General features: G+C 41.1%; 1 protein-coding gene across 1 annotated transcript in view; it reads left to right on the top strand.

The window, feature by feature from the left end:
- Positions 1-24,932, top strand: part of hmcn1 (hemicentin 1) — a 310,140-nt gene extending 285,208 nt beyond the window's left edge. The window contains exons 100-107 of the mRNA XM_060913989.1: positions 1,087-1,221; positions 1,422-1,535; positions 4,598-4,723; positions 4,846-4,974; positions 5,692-6,045; positions 16,692-16,811; positions 16,924-17,050; positions 23,777-24,932. Coding sequence (XP_060769972.1) covers positions 1,087-1,221; positions 1,422-1,535; positions 4,598-4,723; positions 4,846-4,974; positions 5,692-6,045; positions 16,692-16,811; positions 16,924-17,050; positions 23,777-24,143 — 1,472 coding nt within the window. The 3' untranslated portion in view covers positions 24,144-24,932. The remainder of the gene's footprint in view (positions 1-1,086; positions 1,222-1,421; positions 1,536-4,597; positions 4,724-4,845; positions 4,975-5,691; positions 6,046-16,691; positions 16,812-16,923; positions 17,051-23,776) is intronic.

Here is a 24,932-nt window from a genome sequence, read left to right as displayed (position 1 = left end):
AGACATCTTCAAGAAAGGGGATACAACTTTTGCATTCCTAATATCAAGCTACTCCTGAGCCAGAGACAATGTCAGAAGTGTCTTATCTGGGCTAAGGAGAGAAAGAAATAGACCGTTGCTCAGTGGTCCAAAGTCCTCTTTTCAGATGAAAGTACATTTTGCATTTAATTTGGAAATCACGGTTCTAGAGTCTGGAGGAAGAGTGGAGAGGCACAGAATCCAAGGTGTTTGAAGCCCAGTGTGAAGTTTCCACAGTCTGTGATGATTTGGGGTGCCGTGTCATCTGCTGGTGTTGGTCCACTGTATTTTATCAAGTCCAAAGTCAACACAGCCATCTACCAGGAGATTTTAGAGCACTTCATACTTCCATCTGCTGACGAGCTTTTTGGAGATGCTGATTTCCTTTTCCAGCAGGACTTAGCACCTACCCACGGTGCCAAAACTACTACCAAATGGTTTGCTGACCATGATATTACTGTGTTTGATTGGCCAGCCAACTTGCCTGACCTGAACCCCATAGAAAATCTATGGGGTATTGTCAAGAGGAAGATGAGAAACACCCGACCCAAAAATACAGACACGCTGAAGGCCACTATCAAAGCAACCTGGGCTTCAATAACACCTCAGCAGTGCCATAGACTGATCACCTCCATGCCACACTGCATTGATACAGTAATTCATGGTAAAGGAGCCCCAACCAAGTATTGAGTGTATAAATGAATATACTTTTCAGAAGTTGGACATTTCTTTATTGTGAATCCTTTTTTTGATTGATCTTAGGGAATATTCTAATAATTTGAGATACTGGATTTCTGATTTTCAAGAGCTATAAGCCATAATCATCAAAATTAAAACAAAAAAGGCTTTAAATATTTCACTTTACATGTAATGAATATAGAATATATGAAAGTTTACCTTTTTGAATTAAATTATGAAAAAAAGGAACTTTTTCTTGGTATTCTAATTTTTTGAGATGCACTAGTATATGCTGTTCTGCTCAGTTTACGTGCGTATAATATCACTGATGACCGTCTGCTTATGATAGGGTATTATAAAGTGACCATTTTAACTGTCTCTGTGCTTTAGATATCGATGAATGCTCACTGGACGGGCACGTGTGTCATGACGGACAAGACTGTGAAAACACTATTGGCTCCTACCGTTGTGTGATGCGTTGTGGACGGGGTTTCAGAAGAACAGCAGATGGCTTGAGTTGTTCAGGTTTGTTTTTCTTGAATATAATCCTTAGATAGTTACACACTTTATTATCTATACAAAGGAAACTGAGGGTTTCATTATGCCTTTTTATGACTAAAATGACAAACGAGCACACTGTCGCTCTGAAATTATAACAGTTTCACTCATTGCCCTGTGATCTGTTGTATATATGCTTACTTAGAAGGCTACATTTTTTTTGACAGATATAAATGAGTGTCAGGAGTCCAACCCATGCCACCAGCATTGTCTCAACACCATTGGCAGCTTCCGCTGTGCCTGTGATCCAGGCTACCAGCTCAGGAACCGCCGTTGCATTGGTCAGTCACACACTAGAAAATGCTAGTTGCTTATGTAACTATGGTTCTGTGAACCTCAGATAACCTCCAAGCAAGGTGAGAATTGCCTGGATACAGTCGCGTACACGTTCATGCCAAGACTTCCCAACAAAGTCACAAAGTGACACATGATGACTCAGTGTTTGCAAAAAAAGTGCTGATATATTTACCTGGAAGTAGGCTTGTGCAATAAATCAATATTATCATGATAGCCAGATGTTTATCACCGATTTATATTATGCTAGTGCATCTCAAAAAATTAGAATACCATGAAAAAGTTCCTTTTATTCATAATTTAATTCAAAAAGGTAAACTTTCATATATTCTATATTCATTACATGTAAAGTGAAATATTTAAAGCCTTTTTTGTTTTAATTTTGATGATTATGGCTTATAGCTCATGAAAATCAGAAATCCAGTATCTCAAATTATTAGAATATTCCCTAAGATCAATCAAAAAAAGGATTTACAATACAGAAATGTCCAACTTCTGAAAAGTATATTCATTTATACACTCAATACTTGGTTGGGGCTCCTTTACCATGAATTACTGTATCAATGCAGTGTGGCATGGAGGTGATCAGTCTGTGGCACTGCTGAGGTGTTATTGAAGCCCAGGTTGCTTTGATAGTGGCCTTCATCGTATCTGTATTTTTGGGTCGGGTGTTTCTCATCTTCCTCTTGACAATACCCCATAGATTCTCTATGGGGTTCAGGTCAGGCAAGTTGGCTGGCCAATCAAACACAGTAATATCATGATCAGCAAACCATTTGGTAGTAGTTTTGGCACTGTGGGTAGGTGCTAAGTCCTGCTGGAAAAGGAAATCAGCATCTCCAAAAAGCTTGTCAGCAGATGGAAGCATGAAGTGCTCTAAAATCTCCTGGTAGATGGCTGTGTTGACTTTGGACTTGATAAAATACAGTGGACCAACACCAGCAGATGACACGGCACCCCAAATCATCACAGACTGTGGAAACTTCACACTGGGCTTCAAACACCTTGGATTCTGTGCCTCTCCACTCTTCCTCCAGACTCTAGAACCGTGATTTCCAAATTAAATGCAAAATGTACTTTCATCTGAAAAGAGGACTTTGGACCACTGAGCAACAGTCCATTTCTTTCTCTCCTTAGCCCAGATAAGACACTTCTGACATTGTCTCTGGCTCAGGAATAGCTTGATATTAGGAATGCGAAAGTTGTATCCCCTTTCTTGAAGATGTCTGTTCGTGATGGGTCTCGATACACTGACACCAGCCTCAGTCCACTCCTTGTGAAGCTCTGTCAAGTTCTTGAATCAACTTTTCTTGACAATCCTCTCAAAACTGCGGCCATCCCTGTTGCTTGTGCACCTTTTCCAGCCACCCTTTTCAGCAATGACCTTTTGTGGCTTACCCTCCTTGTGGAGGGCATCAGTGATCATCTTCTGGACAACAGTCAAGTCAGCAGTCTTCCCCATGATTGTGGTTGTGTGTACTGAACTAGACCGAGAGATACACTGTGTTCATACTGTTTTACTCAAACTCGAAATGAAATATTCTCATATTTTGAGATGTTTTTTTTTATGTTTTTGTACTGTATGCCATACTGATTAAAATTAAAATAGAAAAATGCTTGAAACATTTTAGTTTATGTGTAATGAGTCTATAATATATAACATTTTCACTTTCTTAAATAACTGATGGAAAATATTGAACTTTTTCACAATATTCTAATTTTTTGAGATGCACTAGTATTACCAGACCTGCCAACCTCAGCTCAGCAAAAACATTGTAGTCCTCTATTATAAATTATCGCTCATAAATAGACCAAAAGAGCAGTCTTTCTGTCACCAGTAAAATGAGAGATGAGCTAATGGGTACGTGAGTCTCGAGTGATTTTGTGCAGGTGTTTTGAACGCTCCCATATTAAGAGACCCTTGGTCTGCCGTAGAGAGATTCCCTCCAATTGTCTGTTCCCAGCTTTAGAGGACAGAATACTTGTAGCTTATCTGTGAAGATACTCAGTCATCCAGGTACATAGTAATCTGTGGTTGGTAGAAGAGAGCAACTGGACTTGCTTGAAAAGTCTTGAAGACGTTTCGCCTCTCGTCCGAAAGGCATCCTCAGTTCTGTCTGTCTAATAGGGAGTATCAAGTATTTATCCTCTCACGGATCATCATAGAATCCGAATCAGAATGCTGATGGCTGCATTGTAGGTGGCTGATAGATGTCATAGACACCCACCTCTGTTCAGTGATGGTCGTTCCAGGTTGACAAAAATGAACGATCCTCTCTGGCTAAGATGTCTGCCAGTTTTCTGGAAGTCCTCTCATACTCAAGCAAGTCCAGTTGCTCTCGTCTACCAACCACAGATTACTATGTACCTGGATGACTGAGTATCTTCACAGATATGTTTCTACGCACTTTGGGATGAGTTCCCTTCGACTGGTGCGGGAGTATGAGAGGACTTCCAGAAAACTGGCAGACATCTTAGCCAGAGAGGATCATTCATTTTTGTCAACCTGGAATGACCATCACTGAACAGAGGTGGGTGTCTATGACATCTATCAGCCACCTACAATGCAGCCATCAGCATTCTGATTCGGATTCTATGTTGATCCATGAGAGGATAAATACTTGATACTCCCTATTAGACAGACAGAACTGAGGATGCCTTTCGGACGAGAGGCGAAACGTCTTCAAGACTTTTTAAGCAAGTCCAGTTGCTCTCTTCTACCAACCACAGATTAATACTTGTAGCTCCAACCATACTCACAACCTGTTACACAAATACTCTAGAGCCATATGGGGTACCTGTTGGCTGACATGTACAAGTAGCGAAAAAGAAAGGGGAAAATATCGGAGTAGTATTGATCACAAATACTGCACCGTTTGTCACTTCATGACTCTGCAAGATTTCCAGGTGATTCTCACCATGGTTGAATGTGTGGTCCGAAGGGATGAAATTGAACAACAGACCTCACCCCAGTCGTCTTCCTTCCCGATCTGACACTTCCCAAACACTACAACCGAATGACCAAATAATGTTTTTCCCCCCTCCCTAGACATTAATGAGTGCAAGCAGAGAGTGTGCCGATCAGACCAGCAGTGTAAAAATACGCGTGGTGGCTACACATGCATCGACCTCTGTCCTACTGGTATGACCAAAGGAGTCAACGGCACATGCGTAGGTTAGTGTGTACCCAAAATTTAGGCCTGTTTGCATGCACTCAGTACTGATAAACTTGCATCGCAATCTGCAGGTTTCCCCTAATGTTTATTTTAAAGCTCAGATGTGCCACATTCTCCACAGACATTGATGAGTGTCGAGATGGCACACACCAGTGCAGATACAACCAGATTTGTGAGAACACCAGGGGGAGCTATCACTGCACCTGCCCCAGGGGCTACCGCTCGCAGGGTGTGGGTCTGCCCTGTATTGGTATGTAAATCTGCTGGCCATAACCCCCATGAATAAAGCATCACCTGGCTGCTCTGCTGTTGCCTTCTGTTCATATGCATCTCCTGATCTAATTTTCTGTCCATACGCATCACTTTGTTCTACTCCCTAATAAACACACACTCCCTCCTCGCTTCATTTACTGCACTGCTTTGAGTCTTTAACAAATGCCCAAATTCTTATGATGCTCTTACGATGAGTCTACTAAACCAGTGTTCACAAGTTCCGAATTCATTTGAGCTGGATGAAACAGTGGGAAGGAGAATTGCAGACAGGTAAGTCTGCTCTCACAACAAGGCCAGCACTTCCTTTTTATACTTCTGTTCTGTCTCTGTTCTTCTCCCTGTAACCTTTTACCTTTAGCCCTTTACTCCTGCTTGGGATCTCTTCCCTTAAATGTGGTGCTTTGCGCTAGCATTTATGGAATGCAAAATATCAGGCTAACATTAGCTTTCAGATGAATTATAGTACATCTTAGAACTAGTCATTATATAGCCTGCATGGCTGACGACCAGTCGACTGATGATCATGAGTTCAAATCTGAGCAATGACATGAGTTTGGTTATTGATGCCCTTTTTCCATTTTTCCTCTCCCTTCCATACATTTTTCTTTACTTTCCATTCACCTCTGTGCCTTTCTTTCATGTGTGCTCTCTCTCTCTCTGTCTTTCTCTCTGCTGTGCCTTGCTATGAGAGCAGACATAAACGAGTGTGAGCGGGTGCCGATGCCCTGTGCCTTCCAGTGTGTGAACAGTCCAGGTAGCTACAAGTGCACTTGCCCTCCTGGCCTCCATTTGCTGGGGGATGGGAAGTCCTGCGCTGGGCTGGAGCGCTTGCCCAGATTTGAAAGCCTCTCATATGGTTTCCGCACCTCACAGTCCTCCCCTGAGCGAAGCTCCTCCCAGCATCGCTATCACAGACTGACATCTCAGAGCTACCAGTCTTACACTGTCAACAGGGGGAACTACAGGCTCAACCCTCATCCCTCACGCTCTCGTAGGGCCACTAAGGCGTGCCGTCTTGGCTTTATTTCAGAAGGGGATAAATGCATAGGTAATTGTCGCAGATGTTTCTAATGAGTAGTATGGGGTAATGTGTGATGGAGACTGGGAAAACCCATCACTATGTATATAGACCCTTTTCACTGACGTCACCCGAAACCGGAAGTAAACAGACCCTGCACCATTTTGGAAGACCAACAAACTCGTGATTAGGGGGAAATAAGTGAACCCACGAGAATAAAGTGGAGTGGCAAACGACTTAAACAAACAAATCTGAGCTGTTTTATTTATGATTTATTGGCCCAACAGTAGACTTGAAAGAAACCTGTGTGAGACTTGGCAAAAAACTGTGGATATAATGGATAAGTCTGTGCATGATCTGCGGACACTTTGAGGTAAGCAAACGCAAGAAATTCAAATTTAAAACATGCTAAATTGGCCCCAAGTTGATAACTGTATGAGGAGCAAGCCTCCCAGACTTCTACAATTTAATAATAATAATAATTTAGGATGGTTTGGGGCTTCCTCGCTGCTGCCAGGTTGGTTGTTGAGTAGCCTGACTTTTTTTTTTTCTTGCGTGTGGTATCATTGTTGACGCGAGGTTGTTTTTTGATGCCAATGCGGACACGATTTCCCCTGATGAGTTATGACTTCAGACGCGATGCGTATGTGGAGGTGTGGAGTCCGTGTGATATGTGCGTAAGATAGGCTTCTCATGTGTTTGGAGAGCCGCGCTCCGAGACAAGCGCAAGCGCCACCCCCCCAAGGGAAAAAAAAGGGACCCCCCCGAAAATATCGGCATAGTTCGAACACTGAGTGTAGGCACTGGGTGTAAACAACAAATAGTTTACAATGTCTGGGTAGCAAACAGATGGCAGAATTGGTGTCCGGTCCTCCTTATGTTTCCATTCTCCCTTGCTGCGAGTCTTATCATATGGGTCAAACCCATCAATCACAGCGAGTTTCTCCACATACCGTGCCCTTTCTGCAGCTGGTAATGTACTCACATAACCAGAATTATCATCCATCGTGTCACTTTACTCTCGCTCGTACTTTGTTTTATATTGTGAGTGCATGTACTTGGTCTTCCAATATGGCGCCTAACAAAATCTCGCGGCGCGGTGACATCATGTGAAAGGGGTCTATAGTTGCGGTCATGGACATGAATGTCATGACAATGTTGAGCTTTTACTGATTTATTTGAACTGTTCTTTTTCTGGGGCAAAATGATTGTAAAACCAAAATTTTAAGAGGAAAAAAAAAACCTCAAGAATTTGGTGCACAAGTTTTAATTTTTTTTTTTTTGGGGGGGGGTGTTTCTGAATCAGCACAGGGTGAAAATTATACATACATGGTCAAAAATATGCATACACCCATATTGATTATTAATTCAGTGGTGCAGAAAGTTCCAAAATGTCTTTTTAACTTCCCAAGGCTGAGGCCTCTTAGCTTTCTGTTAGTGATAGTGATTTACTACAGCTGGTAGCTTTTCTGTGCCAACATAAAAAGGGTTTGTTTGACAAGCACAAGTTAATGGGAGGTGTAGTCACTTTGCCAAGGTCTGGGAGAAGACCCAAACCATGTCACTGTCTACAGTCAAGAGAGTTTGACATTGCCATCCAAGAAAGTCGTTAATTTATATCGCGCTTTTAACAACAGACATTGTCACAAAGCAGCTTTACAGAAAATTAAAGACTTTAAACATGCTAATTTTATCCCTAATAAATGTATTTATCGATCCCTGATGAGCAAGCCTGTGGCAAGGGAAAAACTCCCTCATTCGACATGAGGAAGAAACCTTGAGAGGAACCAGACTCACAAGGGAACCCCCTTCCTCATTTGGGTGATAACCGATAGTGTGATTATAAATAACTTGCTTCTATAACTGTGCCCTATATAGTCACGAAGTACAACTGTGTAACCAGGAAATTCAATATAGTTTTAGCATGAAGTCTACTTTGTTGATGTTATCAATTGTTCTTTCAAGGAGACTTGAGTGCAACACTGTTCATGGCAACTGCAGTCCTAAAGTTATCATGGCAATTGAAGTCCTCAGCCATCATAGCTAAACTGTAAGTGTCCAGAGCCAGAAGCCCCTGTTCCAAAATCTACACTTTAATGCTCCACTAAAGGTTGTAGCTGACCGGATGGACAAAGAAACAGGCTTCTGGAGGAAAGGTTGAGTTGAGACAAAGATTGAGTTGTTTGGCCATAATGACCATAGGTCCATTTGGAGGAGTAAAGATGAAGCATTCAACACCAAGAATAATTTACCAATGGCTAATCAACTGTTAAAGTGCTGATGACACGTTTTTGACATCTTTGGCGATGTTTTATAACATAAAAAGTAATTCCCGATGATCCATATATTAATTTACGAAGGCACCTATTTTACAAGTTATGATAAAAAACGCGGCTATTTGGGCAAATTTGACGGGGCTGCAGCACCCAGGAGACGAAAGAGGAGGAGGGGCTATATGATGTCAGCGAAAGAACCTTCCTCCTAACTTACCAGTTTGTTGTTGATGCGGCAGGTGTTCAGTTTATCATTATTAGTATTTTTATTAGACATTATTATACATTATTTTATATATATATGTTATTATGCCTTCGCGTTATGTTGCCGGCTTTTGCTCCAAAATCCACAAGGATGGGGTAAGTTTATTCAAGTTTCCCAGAGATCCCGAGCTGCATGCGAAGTGGGTGAAGCAAGTCAGGCGCACTCGTGACAAGTGGGAGCCCTCACCAACATCCGTCCTGTGCTCTGAACACTACGATTTGGATTGTTTTGACACCCTTCCCAGCTTAAAAGAATCTCTTGGGTGTTCAGTTCAGCACAAACGTGTGTTACTACCATCAGCAGTGCCTACACAGTGTTGCCAGATTGGGAGGTTTCCCGCCCAGTTGGGCGGTTTCAAGTGCATTTTGGTAGGTTTTGAACATATTTTGGGCTGGAAAACGTCAGCAGTATCTGTTGCCAGATACTGCTGAAGTTTTCCAGCCCAAAATATGTTCAAAACCCACCAAAATGCACTTGAAACCGCCCAACTGGGCGGGAAACCTCCCAATCTGGCAACACTGCCAGTATTCCGGAGGGGGTCTACTAGTAGCTATGCCAGATCCAAAGACAGTCCTCCTGTCAGAACATGTGTTGTGAAACGACATAAGATAAAGGTACGTAGAGCTATAGATTCTACATGATAATCATAAATGTAATCATGAAGTCAGCGTGATATCAGTCATGTATTTGCTTGTGAAAGCTTGCGGCTTTCATGTAACTGCCGCCTAGCAACGAGAGGCAAAGGGTAAAGAGGGTAGGCTATCATAGATTCTATTCGAAAAGATCAATTCTAGACTCCCAGAAGAGGAAGAGCTAGCACTAGAGAGTTCACCGGCGTTTTCATGCGCCATTTCCATTGAGTAGAACCAGAGTAGAACAGCCAGTGAACCGCAGCGTGTTCTTCCGCTGACGTCACAACATGGCCGCGAGCCATGGACCCAGTTTTCTTGCGCTGTGCAATTAAAAGTTGGATATTCACGTAACAACAGCTTCTTTTCACGTAATTATAACAGAAATCTAACATGTTTGCCATGTTGTATAGTTTATTTAAGAAATTGCATAGAGTCATGTTCGTGTCATCAGCCCTTTAAGCATAATGAAACAAAGTGGATGGAATAGTGAAGAAGGAGGACTACCTCAGAATTCTTCAGCATAACCTCAAATCATCAACTACATGGTTGAAAGTTGGACACAACTGGGTCTTCCAACAGGACAATGACCCCAAAACACATCAAAGCTGGTTGTGGAATGGATAAAACAAAGCTTTTCACCTCAGCCCTATCAAAAATGTGTGGACTGTGCTTAAAGGTCAGGTCCAAGCCATGAAAACAACAAATTTAACTGAACTCTTATAATTCTGCCAAGAACAGTGGTCAAATATAAGTGGGGAAACCACTTATAAAGAAAGACTAAAGAACGTGGGCTTACTCCCTCTCTGCTACGATAGAGAGATTAAGGACTTGATGTTCTTTTATAAATCTTTATATGGACAAACAAACCTTAATGTTCATGATTTTGTCAAATTCACCAAACATAGACGTACTCGTCTTACTCAGAACCCCGGTATCGTTCTTGAAACATCTCTTTGTAAAACCACTACATTTCAAGCATCTTACTTTAATAGGATAGTTTGTCTCTGGAATGCCATCTGTAAAGAGGCGCCAACTAGTATTTTTTCTAGTCATTTTCAATTTAAATTGTTTCTAAAGCATAAATACTTCTCTTTGCTTGAGGACACATTCGATGTTGATCTGACATGTACTTGGTCACTAGTTCGTAAGTGTCCTTGTCATCATACTCGATAATAACCGAATCTTAGTGACTTTATTTGATTTTATTTGTCTGAACTCTAGTGATTATTTTTGATTGTTATTCATAGATCTTAGTTCACTAGTTATCAATTTTTTATCATAACTGAATTTTATTTAATTCTTCAAGTCAATTGTTCTATTTATTTTAAGTTAGTCAAAAGGAAATGCCTAGCATGGGACTTAGAGTCCCGTTCGCATTTTCCTCTTTGGGTAGTCCTACGTATTCTGTAATTTTCCTTTCATTGATACCCAATAAAGTTGAAAAAAAAATAACCAATCAGAATTCTGCCAGAAGCTTGTTGATGGCTACCAAAAGCATCTGGCCAAGGTGAAACTTGATAAGGGACAATTAATCAAATATTAGGTGTGCTGTATGTATAACTTTAATCCTGTGTTGATTTCAGAAAACCCAAAATAAATTAAAATGTGTGCACCAAATTCTTGTTTTTTTCCCCTGTTAACAATGTATGTTGTACAATCATTCTGCCCCAGAAAAAGAACCAAGAACTCATTGATAGCCCAATAAAGCCCAATATAATCAAGTCCATAATGAGTGTATATGTAAACTTTTGACCGAACCTATAATGAAAACAACACACCTTCCTGAGCTATGTTTCCAGTGTACATGTATCTCAAACAAGTAATGTTGTAGACTTTAAGTCACCACCAAAAGTTAAAAGGGAAAAAAAGCAATGGACATTTTGACAGTTGGTATCTGATTATCCAGCAATCAAGTTAAAGTTTGACATTCAGTTAGCAAGGTTTTAGACAGCTTAGGTTTTGGACTTCTAAAACTGGCTTCATTTGTGAAACTGACTCATTACCCAGCATGAGCTTTGCAGTAAGATAACCATGCTGATTTGGTGAAATATTTGACTGGCTCGTGAACATGATGTAATTAGGTCAACTTTGTTATACACTGGTAATCAGCAGACAGTGAAGTTTTGGCAGTCAAACCATGTCTACAGTTTACAGTCTATAGAGTTAAAGTGCAGAATATCAGCTTAAATTTAAGGAGATATACTGTCCAAACACAGTCAAGCTGGAAAGTCTGCACACCCCTTTCACCTTCTCCATGTTTTATTACATTACAGATTTATTCTAAAATAGATTGAGTTAATTTTTGTCACTAAATTCTACACAAAATAGCCCTTAATAACAAGGTGAAAGCAGGTTTTTAAACATTTGTGCTAATTTATTAAAAATCAAAATGTAAAATATATGTACACAAATGTGCATACCCTTTGATATGACACCCAAAAGTGAGCTGAGGTGCATTTTGTTTCCACTGATACTGCTTGAGATGTTTCTACAACTTAACTGGAGTCCACTTGTGGTAAATTCAATTGATTGGACATGATCGGGGATTGCCAACACCTGCCTATATAAGGTCCAACAGTTGACAGTGCATGTCAGAGCAAACTTCAAGCCATGGGGTCAACGGAATTATCTGCAGACCTCAGAAACAGGATTATGTCAAGGCATAGATCTGGAGAAGGGTACAGAAAAATTGCTGCAGCTTTACAGGTCCCAAAGAGCACAGTGGCCATCATCATTCATAAATGGAAGGCATTTGGAACCACCAAGAATCTTCCTAGACCTGGCCGCCCGGCCAAACTGAGAGATCGGGAAGACGGGCCTTGGCCAGGGAGGTGAGCAAGAACCCAAGGGTCACTCTGACAGTGCTCCATCGTATCCTTGTGGAGATGGGAGAGCCTTTCAGATGATCAACCATCCAGGCAGCACTCCACAAATCAGGCCTTTATGGTAGAGTGGCCAGACGGAAGCCACTCCTTAGTAAAAGGCATATGACCGCTTGCTTGGAGTTTGCCAAAAGGTAGCTAGAGGACTCTCAAACCATGAGAAACAAGATTTTCTGGTCTGATGAAACCAAAATTGAACTTTTTGGCCTGAATACCAAGTGTCATGTCTGGAGGAAACCAGGCACCGCTCATCACCTGGTTAATGCCATCCCTACAGTGAAGCATGGCGGTGGCAGCATCATGATGTGGGGAAGTTTTTCAGCAGCGGGAACGGGGTGACTAGTCCTGATAGAGGGAAAGATGAATGCAGCCAAGTACACTGAGATCCTTGAAGAAAACCTGCTCCAGAGTGCTCTGGGCCTCAGACTGGGGTGAAGGTTTACCTTCCAACATGACAACGACCCGAAGCACACAGCCAAGAGAACAAAGGAGTGGCTTTGGAGAAAGTCTGTGAATGTCCTTGAGTGGCCCAGCCAGAGCCCAGACCTGAATCCAATTGAGCATCTGTGGAAGGAGCTGAAAATGGCTGTGTACTGATGCTCCCCATCCAACCTGACAGAGCTTGCAAGGATATGCCACGAGGAGTAGGCAAAAATGTCCAGAAACAAGTGTGCCAAGCTCGTAGCCTCTTTCCCAAGATGCCTTGAAGCTGTAACTGCTGCCAAAGGTGCATCAACCAAGTATTAGGCTAAGGGTGTGTACAGATATGTAACCCCTACATAACCTATTTTTGTCAGTAAAATAAAATTGCATAATTTCTAAAAACCTGCTTTCACTTTGTCATTATGGGCTACTTTGTGTCAAATTTTGTGACAAAAAATGAACTCCATCTATTGTAGAATAAGTCTGTAACGTAATAAAACGTGGAGAAGGTGAAACGGGTGTGCAGACTTTATGACCGTATGTCACTGAATCCTTCATTTATATCAGACATGTTTTAGTAATTACTGAACTACAAAGATTTTTTTTTTAATCTGAGCTGTTTATGACACAGTGGAGACCACTTTATCATGGTGACATGAGCTTGTGTGAGTGCTACTAAAGATTTCTCTTTATCAGTGTGAAAAGCGACATTCAGTAAATTGCCTTTGCCTTGTAGCAGGACACTTGTACCAAACAGTCTGCTGCTGCATTTCACTTACCTAAGCAAAGACCAAAAAAGCAGCCCTGTAACAAACTTAATCTAAACATTTTAGTACATTTTAGTTCCGATAGGAATGTATAGCACTTGATTTTGTGAACCACTAACGATATTATTCTTACAAAATTGACAGTGAATGTTATGCAGTACTTGACTAATGGTTGGACCATCGCAGTTCATACGATAGATCAATATACAAAATTTCAAGAGCAAAGGAGTTGGTAGTGTGAAGTTCCTCTCAAACAAATACTGAACGTGTCATGGGTCATGGTTATTTTTTTTTTTAATCACAACAGTGCCATGATTTATTGGAGATTTAGCACTTACACTGCAAAAAATGGCCTTTCAAAAATAAGAAATAAAAGATTAAAAGAAAGCATATTTGCTTGAATCAGGTGAAAAAAAATCTGCCAATGGAACTAGTCAAATCTGACTTGGTAAGATTTCTTAAAGTAAGATGAAAAATCTAACCTGTTTTTAGATGAAATAATTCCAAAATAAGATTGGGGAACTTATTATGCGAGATCTGATTAACTCAAAATAATCAAAATAGTTCTTATAACAAGATCGTACTTCTTACATTTAGCCATTCAAGTCATTTTTATTTATTTCATTTTAAGGGTATTTCACTTAAATTCATGACAAAGTCTTAGCAGTAAAAACTGAATTTAAGATAAATATACTAATATTAGGATTGTTAAATTCTACAACTAAGCATTGCTAGCTTAAAAGATTCTCCTTTCGTGACCTGTAATTAGTAAAATACTCGAGATATGAGACCAGAGACTATCTTGAATCAAGTTGACGACACATGTAGCATTGCAACAAGTTTTTTTTTTTTCCATTTCAACATTCAAACATTAAAACATCTCTTAAGATTCCACTTCCCCAGGACCTCAGGCATCAAAAAAATAAAAAATTAAATATAAAAAAAAAGGTCTACGCATTTTGACTTACAGTGCTTATACAACGCCAAAGCAACAGTGCATTTTGGGGGCACTGACTATTCATATGTACGAGGGGTTTACAAGATCAGGCACAAAAAAAAAACACTGAACTTAACTCACAGCATTCCAAAAAGACCTCATTAAAACGCCCTCCACTCACTCATAGCCTTTTTGAAGGCACTTGTCTGGTCTAGAGTATGTACAGCATCTACAACCCCGATTCCAAAAAAGTTGGGACAAAGTACAAATTGTAAATAAAAACAGAATGCAATGATGTGGAAGTTTCAAAATTCCATATTTTATTCAGAATAGAACATAGATGACATATCAAATGTTTAAACTGAGAAAATGTAAAGAGGGAAATTAGGTGATTTTAAATTTCATGACAACACATCTCAAAAAAGTTGGGACAAGGCCATGTTTCCCACTGTGAGACATCCCCTTTTCTCTTTACAACAGTCTGTAAACGTCTGGGGACTGAGGAGACAAGTTGCTCAAGTTTAGGGATAGGAATGTTAACCCATTCTTGTCTAATGTAGGATTCTAGTTGCTCAACTGTCTTAGGTCTTTTTTGTCGTATCTTCCATTTTATGATGCGCCAAATGTTTTCTATGGGTGAAAGATCTGGACTGCAGGCTGGCCAGTTCAGTACCCGGACCCTTCTTCTACGCAGCGATGATGCTGTAATTGATGCAGTATGTGGTTTGGCATTGTCATGTTGGAAAATGCAAGGTCTTCCCTGAAAGAGACGTCATCTGGATGGGAGCATATGTTGCTCTAGAACCTGGATATACCTTTCAGCATTGATGGTGTCTTTCCAGATGTGTAAGCTGCCCATGCCACACGCACTAATGCAACACCATACCATCAGAGATGCAGGCTTCTGAACTGAGCGCTGATAACAACTTGGGTTGTCCTTCTCCTCTTTAGTCCAAATGACACGGCGTTCCTGATTTCCATAAAGAACTTCAAATTTTGATTCGTCTGACCACAGAACAGTTTTCCACTTTGCCACAGTCCATTTTAAACGAGCCTTGGCCCAGAGAAGACGTCTGCGCTTCTGGATCATGTTTAGATACGGCTTCTTCTTTGAACTATAGAGTTTTAGCTAGCAACGGCGGATGGCACGGTGAATTGTGTTCACAGATAATGTTCTCTGGAAATATTCCTGAGCCCATTTTGTGATTTCCAATACAGAAGCATGCCTGTATGTGATGCAGTGCCGTCTAAGGGCCCGAAGATCACGAGCACCCAGTATAGTTTTCCGGTCTTGACCCTTACGCACAGAGATTCTTCCAGATTCTCTGAATCTTTTGATGATATTATGCACTGTAGATGATATGTTCAAACTCTTTGCAATTTTACACTGTCGAACTCCTTTCTGATATTGCTCCACTATTTGTCGGCGCAGAATTAGGGGGATTGGTGATCCTCTTCCCATCTTTACTTCTGAGAGCCGCTGCCACTCCAAGATGCTCTTTTTATACCCAGTCATGTTAATGACCTATTGTCAATTGACCTAATGAGTTGCAGTTTGGTCCTCCAGCTGTTCCTTTTTTGTACCTTTAACTTTTCCAGCCTCTTATTGCCCCTGTCCCAACTTTTTTGAGATGTGTTGCTGTCATGAAATTTCAAATGAGCCAATATTTGGCATGAAATTTCAAAATGTCTCACTTTCGACATTTGATATGTTGTCTATGTTCTATTGTGAATACAATATCAGTTTCTGAGATTTGTAAATTATTGCATTCCGTTTTTATTTACAATTTGTTCTTTGTCCCAACTTTTTTGGAATCGGGGTTGTAGAAGGATCTCAATCTGAATGACTGAGTAAACAGTTGCAGTAAACTAAGGATATGAAAGGTGACCCAAACATCTACGCATTTTGACTTACAGTGCTTACACAACGCCAAAGCAACAATGCATTTTGGGGGCACTGACTAATTGTTTTTGTTTGTTTGTTTGTTTGTTTGTTTGTTTGTTTGTTTTGTTTGGTGCCTGATTTCAGTAAAGTTCATTTATTCCCAAAACAAGCATACTTTTTTTTTTCTTGAAACAAGATGAACCGCATTTGACAAATGTCCAAAATGTACTTACTTGTTTTAAAAAAAAAACTTGTTTTATTTTCAAAGGTGCTCCAAATAAGACTTTTTCAAGACATTTTGTCTATACAAGATTTTCAAGATGGACTGTCTAAAAACTAGCCTTTCTAGCTAAATGAGGTTTTGCTTGTTGGGCAATTATGTCTTATAATAAGGGTGGCTAGATGTTTTGACTTGAAAATAGACAAATAAACTTCCTAAGATTTTTATTTTTTGCAGTGTAAAGAGCAGAATAAGAAACTGCTTTTCATAAATGACAAATCTGAGTTAATGGATATGATTAACAGTATATTGTGTTTAGTGTAAATGGATTTAAATTTGCATCTGTTTTATTGTCCTATTACTGTCATGTAATTATCTGTTTTTATGTGTAGATATCAATGAATGTGAGCAGAGGGACATGTGCCAGCATGAGTGTGTAAACACACCAGGAAGCCACAAGTGTTTTTGTCCCAGTGGCTATCGCCTCATGACCAATGGCAAAACATGCCAAGGTAAACAAAAGACACTTGGTTGACCTTTGATACATTGGTGCTCTTTTTGAAATATGATGTGAAACGGGGTTTGCTTAAAAGCTACAGATGTGTATCCCTTCTTTGTGACTAGATATCGACGAGTGCTTGGAGCAAAATATTCAGTGTGGCGCAAACAGAATGTGTTTCAACATGAGAGGCAGCTACCAGTGCATTGACACGCCCTGCCCACCAAACTACCTGCGAGACCCAGAGTCTGGGTAAGACAAATTATCTCACTGCATTAACACTACAGATTTAAGCTTGTGGGATGAAGGACAATGCCAGATACAAAAATCCCAGCATCGGTTTCATTAGTTCCTTTATAGACTGGTACCAAAATTCAAAAAAGTGCTTATTTAAGGAGTTAAAGGCATTTTTGAGACAAAGTCGGCAAACAGTCTTATTTTGTCAATTTGGGTGTGCCGAATTCAAATCTGCAATATGCCGAGCTCTATCTGACCTCTGTTGACTTCTAGAGGTCATTGAACTTTGGGCCTGTAAACGTCTCAGCTGAACCCAGTTTCTCAGCTTTCTAAGGAATGAAATGTACTAAAATGGTTAATGAAGTTAGCAAATGGCCTTGTTTGTTAAATGTTTGGGTGCTGAATTCATTTTTCATTTGTAAAACGACATATGACCTCTGATAACCTCAAGGTCATTAAACTTGGCCTATAGGCCTATGCATTTAACGGCATTTTTAAACTGACTTTACTCCCCCAAAAAGAATATGAACAGACAAAAAACAAATACAACATTAAATGCCAGTCCATGTACATGTGACTTACTTTTCACAATGAGAATGCCTAGGCGATCACCTTACATAACATTGCATTACATTTAGCGGTTATTGTTTATACAAAGCTACTGAAAAAGGACAGATTCAGCAGCATACAAAATGTGGGGGCATACAGGGTATACAGGTTAATCAGGGTTAGTATATATGAGAGTTTTTTTCTTTGTTGTTTGTTTTTTGTTTTGTTTTAAACGGGGTAAAACCTTTACAAAAAACAAACAACAAAGAAAAAAACTCTCATATACACTCACCGGCCACTTTATTAGGTACACCATGCTAGTAATGGGTTGGACCCCCTTTTGCCTTCAGAACTGCCTCAATTCTTCGTGGCATAGATTCAACAAGGTGCTGGAAGCATTCCTCAGAGAGTTTGGTCCATATTGACATGATGGCATCACACAGTTGGCGCAGATTTGTCGGCTGCACATCCATGATGCGAATCTCCCGTTCCACCACATCCCAAAGATGCTCTATTGGATTGAGATCTGGTGACTGTGGAGGCCATTTGAGTACAGTGAACTCATTGTCATGTTCAAGAAACCAGTCTGAGATGATTCCAGCTTTATGACATGGCGCATTATCCTGCTGAAAGTAGCCATCAGAAGTTGGGTACATTGTGGTCATAAAGGGATGGACATGGTCAGCAACAATACTCAGGTAGGCTGTGGCGTTGCAACGATGCTCAATTGGTACCAAGGGGCCCAAAGAGTGCCAAGAAAATATTCCCCACACCATTACACCACCACCACCAGCCTGAACCGTTGATACAAGGCAGGATGGATCCATGCTTTCATGTTGTTGACGCCAAATTCTGACCCTACCATTCGAATGTCGCAGCAGAAATCGAGACTCATCAGACCAGGCAACGTTTTTCCAATCTTCTATTGTCCAATTTCGATGAGCTTGTGCAAATTGTAGCCTCAGTTTCCTGTTCTTAGCTGAAAGGAGTGGCACCCGGCGTGGTCTTCTGCTGCTGTAGCCCATCTGCCTCAAAGTTCGACGTACTGTGCGTTCAGAGATGCTCTTCTGCCTACCTTGGTTGTAACGGGTGGTTATTTGAGTCACTGTTGCCTTTCTATCAGCTCGAACCAGTCTGGCCATTCTCCTCTGACCTCTGGCATCAACAAGGCATTTCCGCCCACAGAACTGCCGCTCACTGGATATTTTTTCTTTTTCGGACCATTCTCTGTAAACCCTAGAGATGGTTATGCGTGAAAATCCCAGTAGATCAGCAGTTTCTGAAATACTCAGACCAGCCCTTCTGGCACCAACAACCATGCCACGTTCAAAGTCACTCAAATCACCTTTCTTCCCCATACTGATGCTCGGTTTGAACTGCAGGAGATTGTCTTGACCATGTCTACATGCCTAAATGCACTGAGTTGCCGCCATGTGATTGGCTGATTAGAAATTAAGTGTTAACGAGCAGTTGGACAGGTGTACCTAATAAAGTGGCCGGTGAGTGTATACTAACCCTGATTAACCTGTATACCCCCACATTTTGTATGCTGCTGAATCTGTCCTTTTTTCAGTAGCCTTGTATAAACAATAACCGCTAAATGTAATGCAATGTTATGTAAGGTGATCGCCTAGGCATTCTCATTGTGAAAAGTAAGTCACATGTACATGGACTGGCATTTAATGTTGTATTTGTTCCTTTCTATTTGTTTTTTGTCTGTTCATATTCTTTTTGGGGGAGTAAAGTCAGTTTAAAAATGCCGTTAAATGCATAGGCCTATAGGCCAAGTTTAATGACCTTGAGGTTATCAGAGGTCATATGTCGTTTTACAAAAGAAAAATGAATTCAGCACCCAAACATTTAACAAACAAGGCCATCTGCTAACTTCATTAATCATTTTAGTACATTTCATTCCTTAGAAAGCTGAGAAACTGGGTTCAGCTGAGACGTTTACAGGCCCAAAGTTCAATGACCTCTAGAGGTCAACAGAGGTCAGATAGAGCTCGGCATATTGCAGATTTGAATTCGGCACACCCAAATTGACAAAATAAGACTGTTTGCCGACTTTGTCTCAAAAATGCCTTTGGGTGTCACAATTCTGGATTTTGGTACCAGTCTATTATAGGGTGAGCAACATGATCACATTTCAAATCACAATTCTCGAACCATTTCTATGCTACAAGGCCGATTCGAGGGCGGCACGGTGGTGTAGTGGTTAGCGCTGTCGCCTCACAGCAAGAAGGTCCTGGGTTCGAGCCCCGGGGCCGGCGAGGGCCTTTCTGTGTGGAGTTTGCATGTTCTCCCCGTGTCCGCGTGGGTTTCCTCCGGGTGCTCCGGTTTCCCCCACAGTCCAAAGACATGCAGGTTAGGTTAACTGGTGACTCTAAATTGACCGTAGGTGTGAATGTGAGTGTGAATGGTTGTCTGTGTCTATGTGTCAGCCCTGTGATGACCTGGCGATTTGTCCAGGGTGTACCCCGCCTTTCGCCCGTAGTCAGCTGGGATAGGCTCCAGCTTGCCTGCGACCCTGTAGAAGGATAAAGCGGCTAGAGATAATGAGATGAGATGAAGGCCGATTCGAAAAACGTTGGGACACTGTGAAAAACATAAATAAAAGCAAACGCAATTGCTTGCAAATCCTTTTCAACCTATATTCCACTGAATACAATACAAAGACAAGATAGCCCTGTGATGACCTGGCGACTTGTCCAGGGTGTACCCCGCCTTTCGCCCGTAGTCAGCTGGGATAGGCTCCAGCTTGCCTGCGACCCTGTAGAACAGGATAAAACGGCTAGAGATGATGAGACGAGACGAGACATTCCAAAAAATTTTGCGACTGGGGCCAAAAAAAAAAAAAGACTGGGAAAGTTGTGGAATGCTCAGAAAAACACCTGTTAGAAAGATTCCACAGGTTAATTGGTAATTGGAAAGGTTCACAAGCAAGGATGGGCCAAAATTCACCACTTTATGCAAAACTGTGTGAGCAAATAGTCCAACCGTTTAAGAACAATATCCCAGCCAGAGAATTGGGGTTATACATGATATGTACAGTAGTGCTTGGAAGTTTGCGAACCCTTTAGAATTTTCTCTATTTCGTCATAAATTTGACCTAATACATCATCATATGTAGGACACAAGTCCTAAAAGTAGATAAAGAGAACCCAATTAAACAAATGAGACGAAAATATTATATTTGGTCATTTATTTATTGAGGAAAAATGATCCAATATTACATATCTGTGAGTGACCCTCTTGTTGATCAGTCCTGCACATCAGCCTGGAGGAACTTCAGCTCATTCTTCTATACAGAACAGATTCAAATCTGGGATGTTGGTGGGTTTCCTCATGTGAATTGTTCACACAGTAAGGTCAGGATTTTGACTTGGCCATTCCAAAATATTAACTTTTTATTATTATTATTATTATTATTATTATTATTGTTTAACCGTTCTTTGGTAGAATGACATGTACTTTGGACCATTGTCTTGCTGTATGATCCTTTTTGAGATTTAGTTCACGGACATTTTCCTACAGATTTCGCTGGAATAATTCAGAATGTGTTGTTCCATCAATAATGGCAAGCCGTTCCGGCCCAGATGCAGCAAAACAAAACAGGCCCAAACCATGATATTATCACCACCATATTTTACAGATGGGATAAGATTATTATGCTAGAATGCAGCGTTTTCTTCATTTAAAACAAAAAGTACTATTTTGGTCTCATCTGTTCACAAAATATCTCCAATAGCCTTCTGGATTAAGCAAACTGTCGATGGGCAGCAGTATTCTTTTTGGAGAGTAGTAGTTTTCTCCTTGCAACCCTGCCATGCACACCATTGTTGTTCAGCATCCTCCTGATGGTGGACTCATGAAAATTGACATTAACCAATGTGAGAGAGACCTTTAGCTGCTTAGAAGTTACCCTGGGTTCCTTTGTGATCTGATGGATTTATTACACGCCTTGCTCTTGGAGTGATCTTGAATTTCCTCCATTTGTACACAATTTGTCTAACTTCGGTGGAGTCCAAAATCTTTAGAGAGCATTTTATAACCTTTTCCAGCCCGGTGCCTGATTCCAGGCATCTCCTTTGTTTGTGCCATGATACACTTTCACAAACATGTGTTGTGAAGATCAGACCTTGATAGATCCCTGTTCTTTAAATAAAACAAGGTGCCCACTCACACCTGATTGTCATCCCACTGAGCGGAAACACCCAACTCTAATTTCACCTTCAAGTTCGCTGCTAATCCTCGAGGTTCACATACTTTGCCACTCACAGATATGTAATATTGGATCATTTTCCTCAATAAATACACTACCGTTCAAAAGTTTGGGGTCACCCAGACAATTTTGTGTTTTCCATGAAAGGTCACACTTTTATTTACCACCATAAGTTGTAAAATGAATAGAAAATATAGTCAAGACATTTTTCTGGCCATTTTGAGCATTTAATCGACCCCACAAATGTGATGCTCCAGAAACTCAATCTGCTCAAAGGAAGGTCAGTTTTATAGCTTCTCTAAAGAGCTCAACTGTTTTCAGCTGTGCTAACGTGATTGTACAAGGGTTTTCTAATCATCCATTAGCCTTCTGAGGCAATGAGCAAACACATTGTACCATTAGAACACTGGAGTGAGAGTTGCTGGAAATGGGCCTCTATACACCTATGGAGATATTGCACCAAAAACCAGATCTCATCTCATTATCTCTAGCCACTTTATCCTGTCCTACAGGGTCGCAGGCAAGCTGGAGCCTATCCCAGCTGACTACGGGTGAAAGGCGGGGTACACCCTGGACAAGTCGCCAGGTCATCACAGGGCTGACACATAGACACAGACAACCATTCACACTCACATTCACACCTACGGTCAATTTAGAGTCACCAGTTAACCTAACCTGCATGTCTTTGGACTGTGGGGGAAACCGGAGCACCCGGAGGAAACCCACGCGGACACGGGGAGAACATGCAAACTCCGCACAGAAAGGCCCTCGCCGGCCACAGGGCTCGAACCCGGACCTTCTTGCTGTGAGGCGACAGCGCTAACCACTACACCACCGTGCCGCCCCAAAAACCAGATATTTAGTAGAATTTAGCTAGAATAGTCATTTACCACATTAGCAATGTATAGAGTGTATTTCTGATTAGTTTAAAGTGATCTTCATTGAAAAGAACAGTGCTTTTCTTTCAAAAATAAGGACATTTCAAAGTGACCCCGAACTTTTGAACGGTAGTGTAAATGAAACTATATTATTTTTGTCTCAAATTTTAATTGGGTTCTCTTTATCTACTTTTAGTATAGTTTAGGTCATTTAATGCAGGAATATAGAAAATTCTAAAGGGTACACAAACTTTCAAGCACCACTGTATATATGTTTGCTAACAAAAATTTCACATCAAATGAGCTACTTCCAGTCAGTTTGCTATTTTGAAGGGGAAAAAAAAGCAATTAAAAGATGTCCATGATATCTCAGAGATTTGTTGACCAATTATAATGATCATGAATATTAACACAGGGGTGTTGGTGGTGGCGGCATGGTGGTGTAGTGGTTAGCGCTGTCGCCTCACAGCAAGAAGGTCCTGGGTTCGAGCCCAGCGGCTGGCGAGGGCCTTTCTGTGCGGAGTTTGCATGTTCTCCCCGTGTCCGCGTGGGTTTCCTCCGGGTGCTCCGGTTTCCCCCACAGTCCAAAGACATGCAGGTTAGGTTAACTGGTGGCTCTAAATTGACCGTAGGTGTGAATGTGAGTGTGAATGGTTGTCTGTGTCTATGTGTCAGCCCTGTGATGACCTGGCGACTTGTCCAGGGTGTACCCCGCCTTTCGCCCATAGTCAGCTGGGATAGTAGTACAGGATAAGCGGCTACAGATAATGGATGGGAGTTGTTGGCTTTCTGCAAATCCTTAACATCACGTCACTAACATTAGGCCTTGAACTTTAACCATTTCATGCATCATAATAATAATATTATACACAGTGCAGGATAATAAGCAGGATGTCCAGCCGGTCTGACCATCCTAATCTGTTGCAAGGTGTGAGGTATGTGTACGTATCTGAGGATGTCTATGGGTGACTCTTATGTTGTGAGGAAATGCCTTTTGATTGTGCTGCAAACTAGTTTTCCTACAGGGACAAATGAAGTATCTATCATTAACGTCTACAAAGATTTCACTATCTAACCTCACTTTTTCCTTAGCTTCTGCCTGAAGAACTGTCCTCCCAATGACCTTGAGTGTTCTCTGAGCCCCTACGCACTCGAGTACAAGCTGCTGTCTCTGCCCTTCGGTATCGCCGCCAACCAAGACCTGATCCGACTGGTGGCCTACACTCAAGATGGCGTGATGCACCCGCGCACCAGCTTCCTGATGGTGGATGAGGACACCACACTTCCCTTTGCCCTGCGCGATGAAAACCTAAAGGGCGTGTTGTTCACTACACACCCGTTGCGTCAGCCACACACCTACCGCATTAAGGTACGAGCATTGTCTTATAGCACTGACAGGGCCATCGAGTACCAGACCACTTTCATCGTCTACATTGCCGTCTCAGCCTACCCCTACTGACGGCTCTTCACCGTGTGAACAGGGCGTGACTGAATATGAGCGAGCATGTGTATGTACCTGTGTGTTCAGTTGTAGATCCACCACTTGAAGATTGTTTTGAGACATCACATTCGGCCTCATAGATTGAGGAGCTGAGCTGAAGTGCTAAGAAAACAGGTGAATAACGATAACTTAGCATTAACCCCTGGGGTACTCCAAAGACATACTGCTTTACCTGTGGCTGGATTCCATGGTGAAGCCTGAAAGCTGTTGGTTGGATGAAGTAGCTAATCCAGTCCTGTGTGTTACGACAAGCGTTTTTGCCAAATTACATACAAGGACAAAGGATGACTGGACTCCATACTTCTGATCAAGAGATACAGATAAAGGACGAGTATATGTGTATGTCTACCTATTAACTTATTGGAAAGTGCTTGAAAACAAGAATTTGAGGATTTTTTTTTTGTGTGTGTGTGGTCATTTACATTGTGTAGTAGTGTTTATCCAGAGAAGTTCAGGGGTAAGCAACACCATTACCATCTCCAAAAGTAAAATTAATATCCATCTCAGGTAAGCACTGCATTCCACTTATAAAGCATTTTCATATATATTTTTATTCTTATCTATGTACAGGACTAAACGTCAACCTTTGCAACAGACTTTTATTACAGGTTTATACACAAGTTCATAAGTGCATAAAGATGTATTCTATTTTTTATTATTTGTATATAAGCATTTGGTTTTAATTCTGTAATGTTTCGGTATTGTATTCATTTTTTTTTACATAAACAATAAATGTACAATCAATAA

This window comes from Neoarius graeffei, chromosome 2 (assembly GCF_027579695.1).
Source record: "Neoarius graeffei isolate fNeoGra1 chromosome 2, fNeoGra1.pri, whole genome shotgun sequence".
NCBI lineage: Eukaryota > Metazoa > Chordata > Actinopteri > Siluriformes > Ariidae > Neoarius > Neoarius graeffei.
Note: the sequence above shows the minus strand (reverse complement) of the source record. Positions and strands in the feature narration are given on the sequence as shown.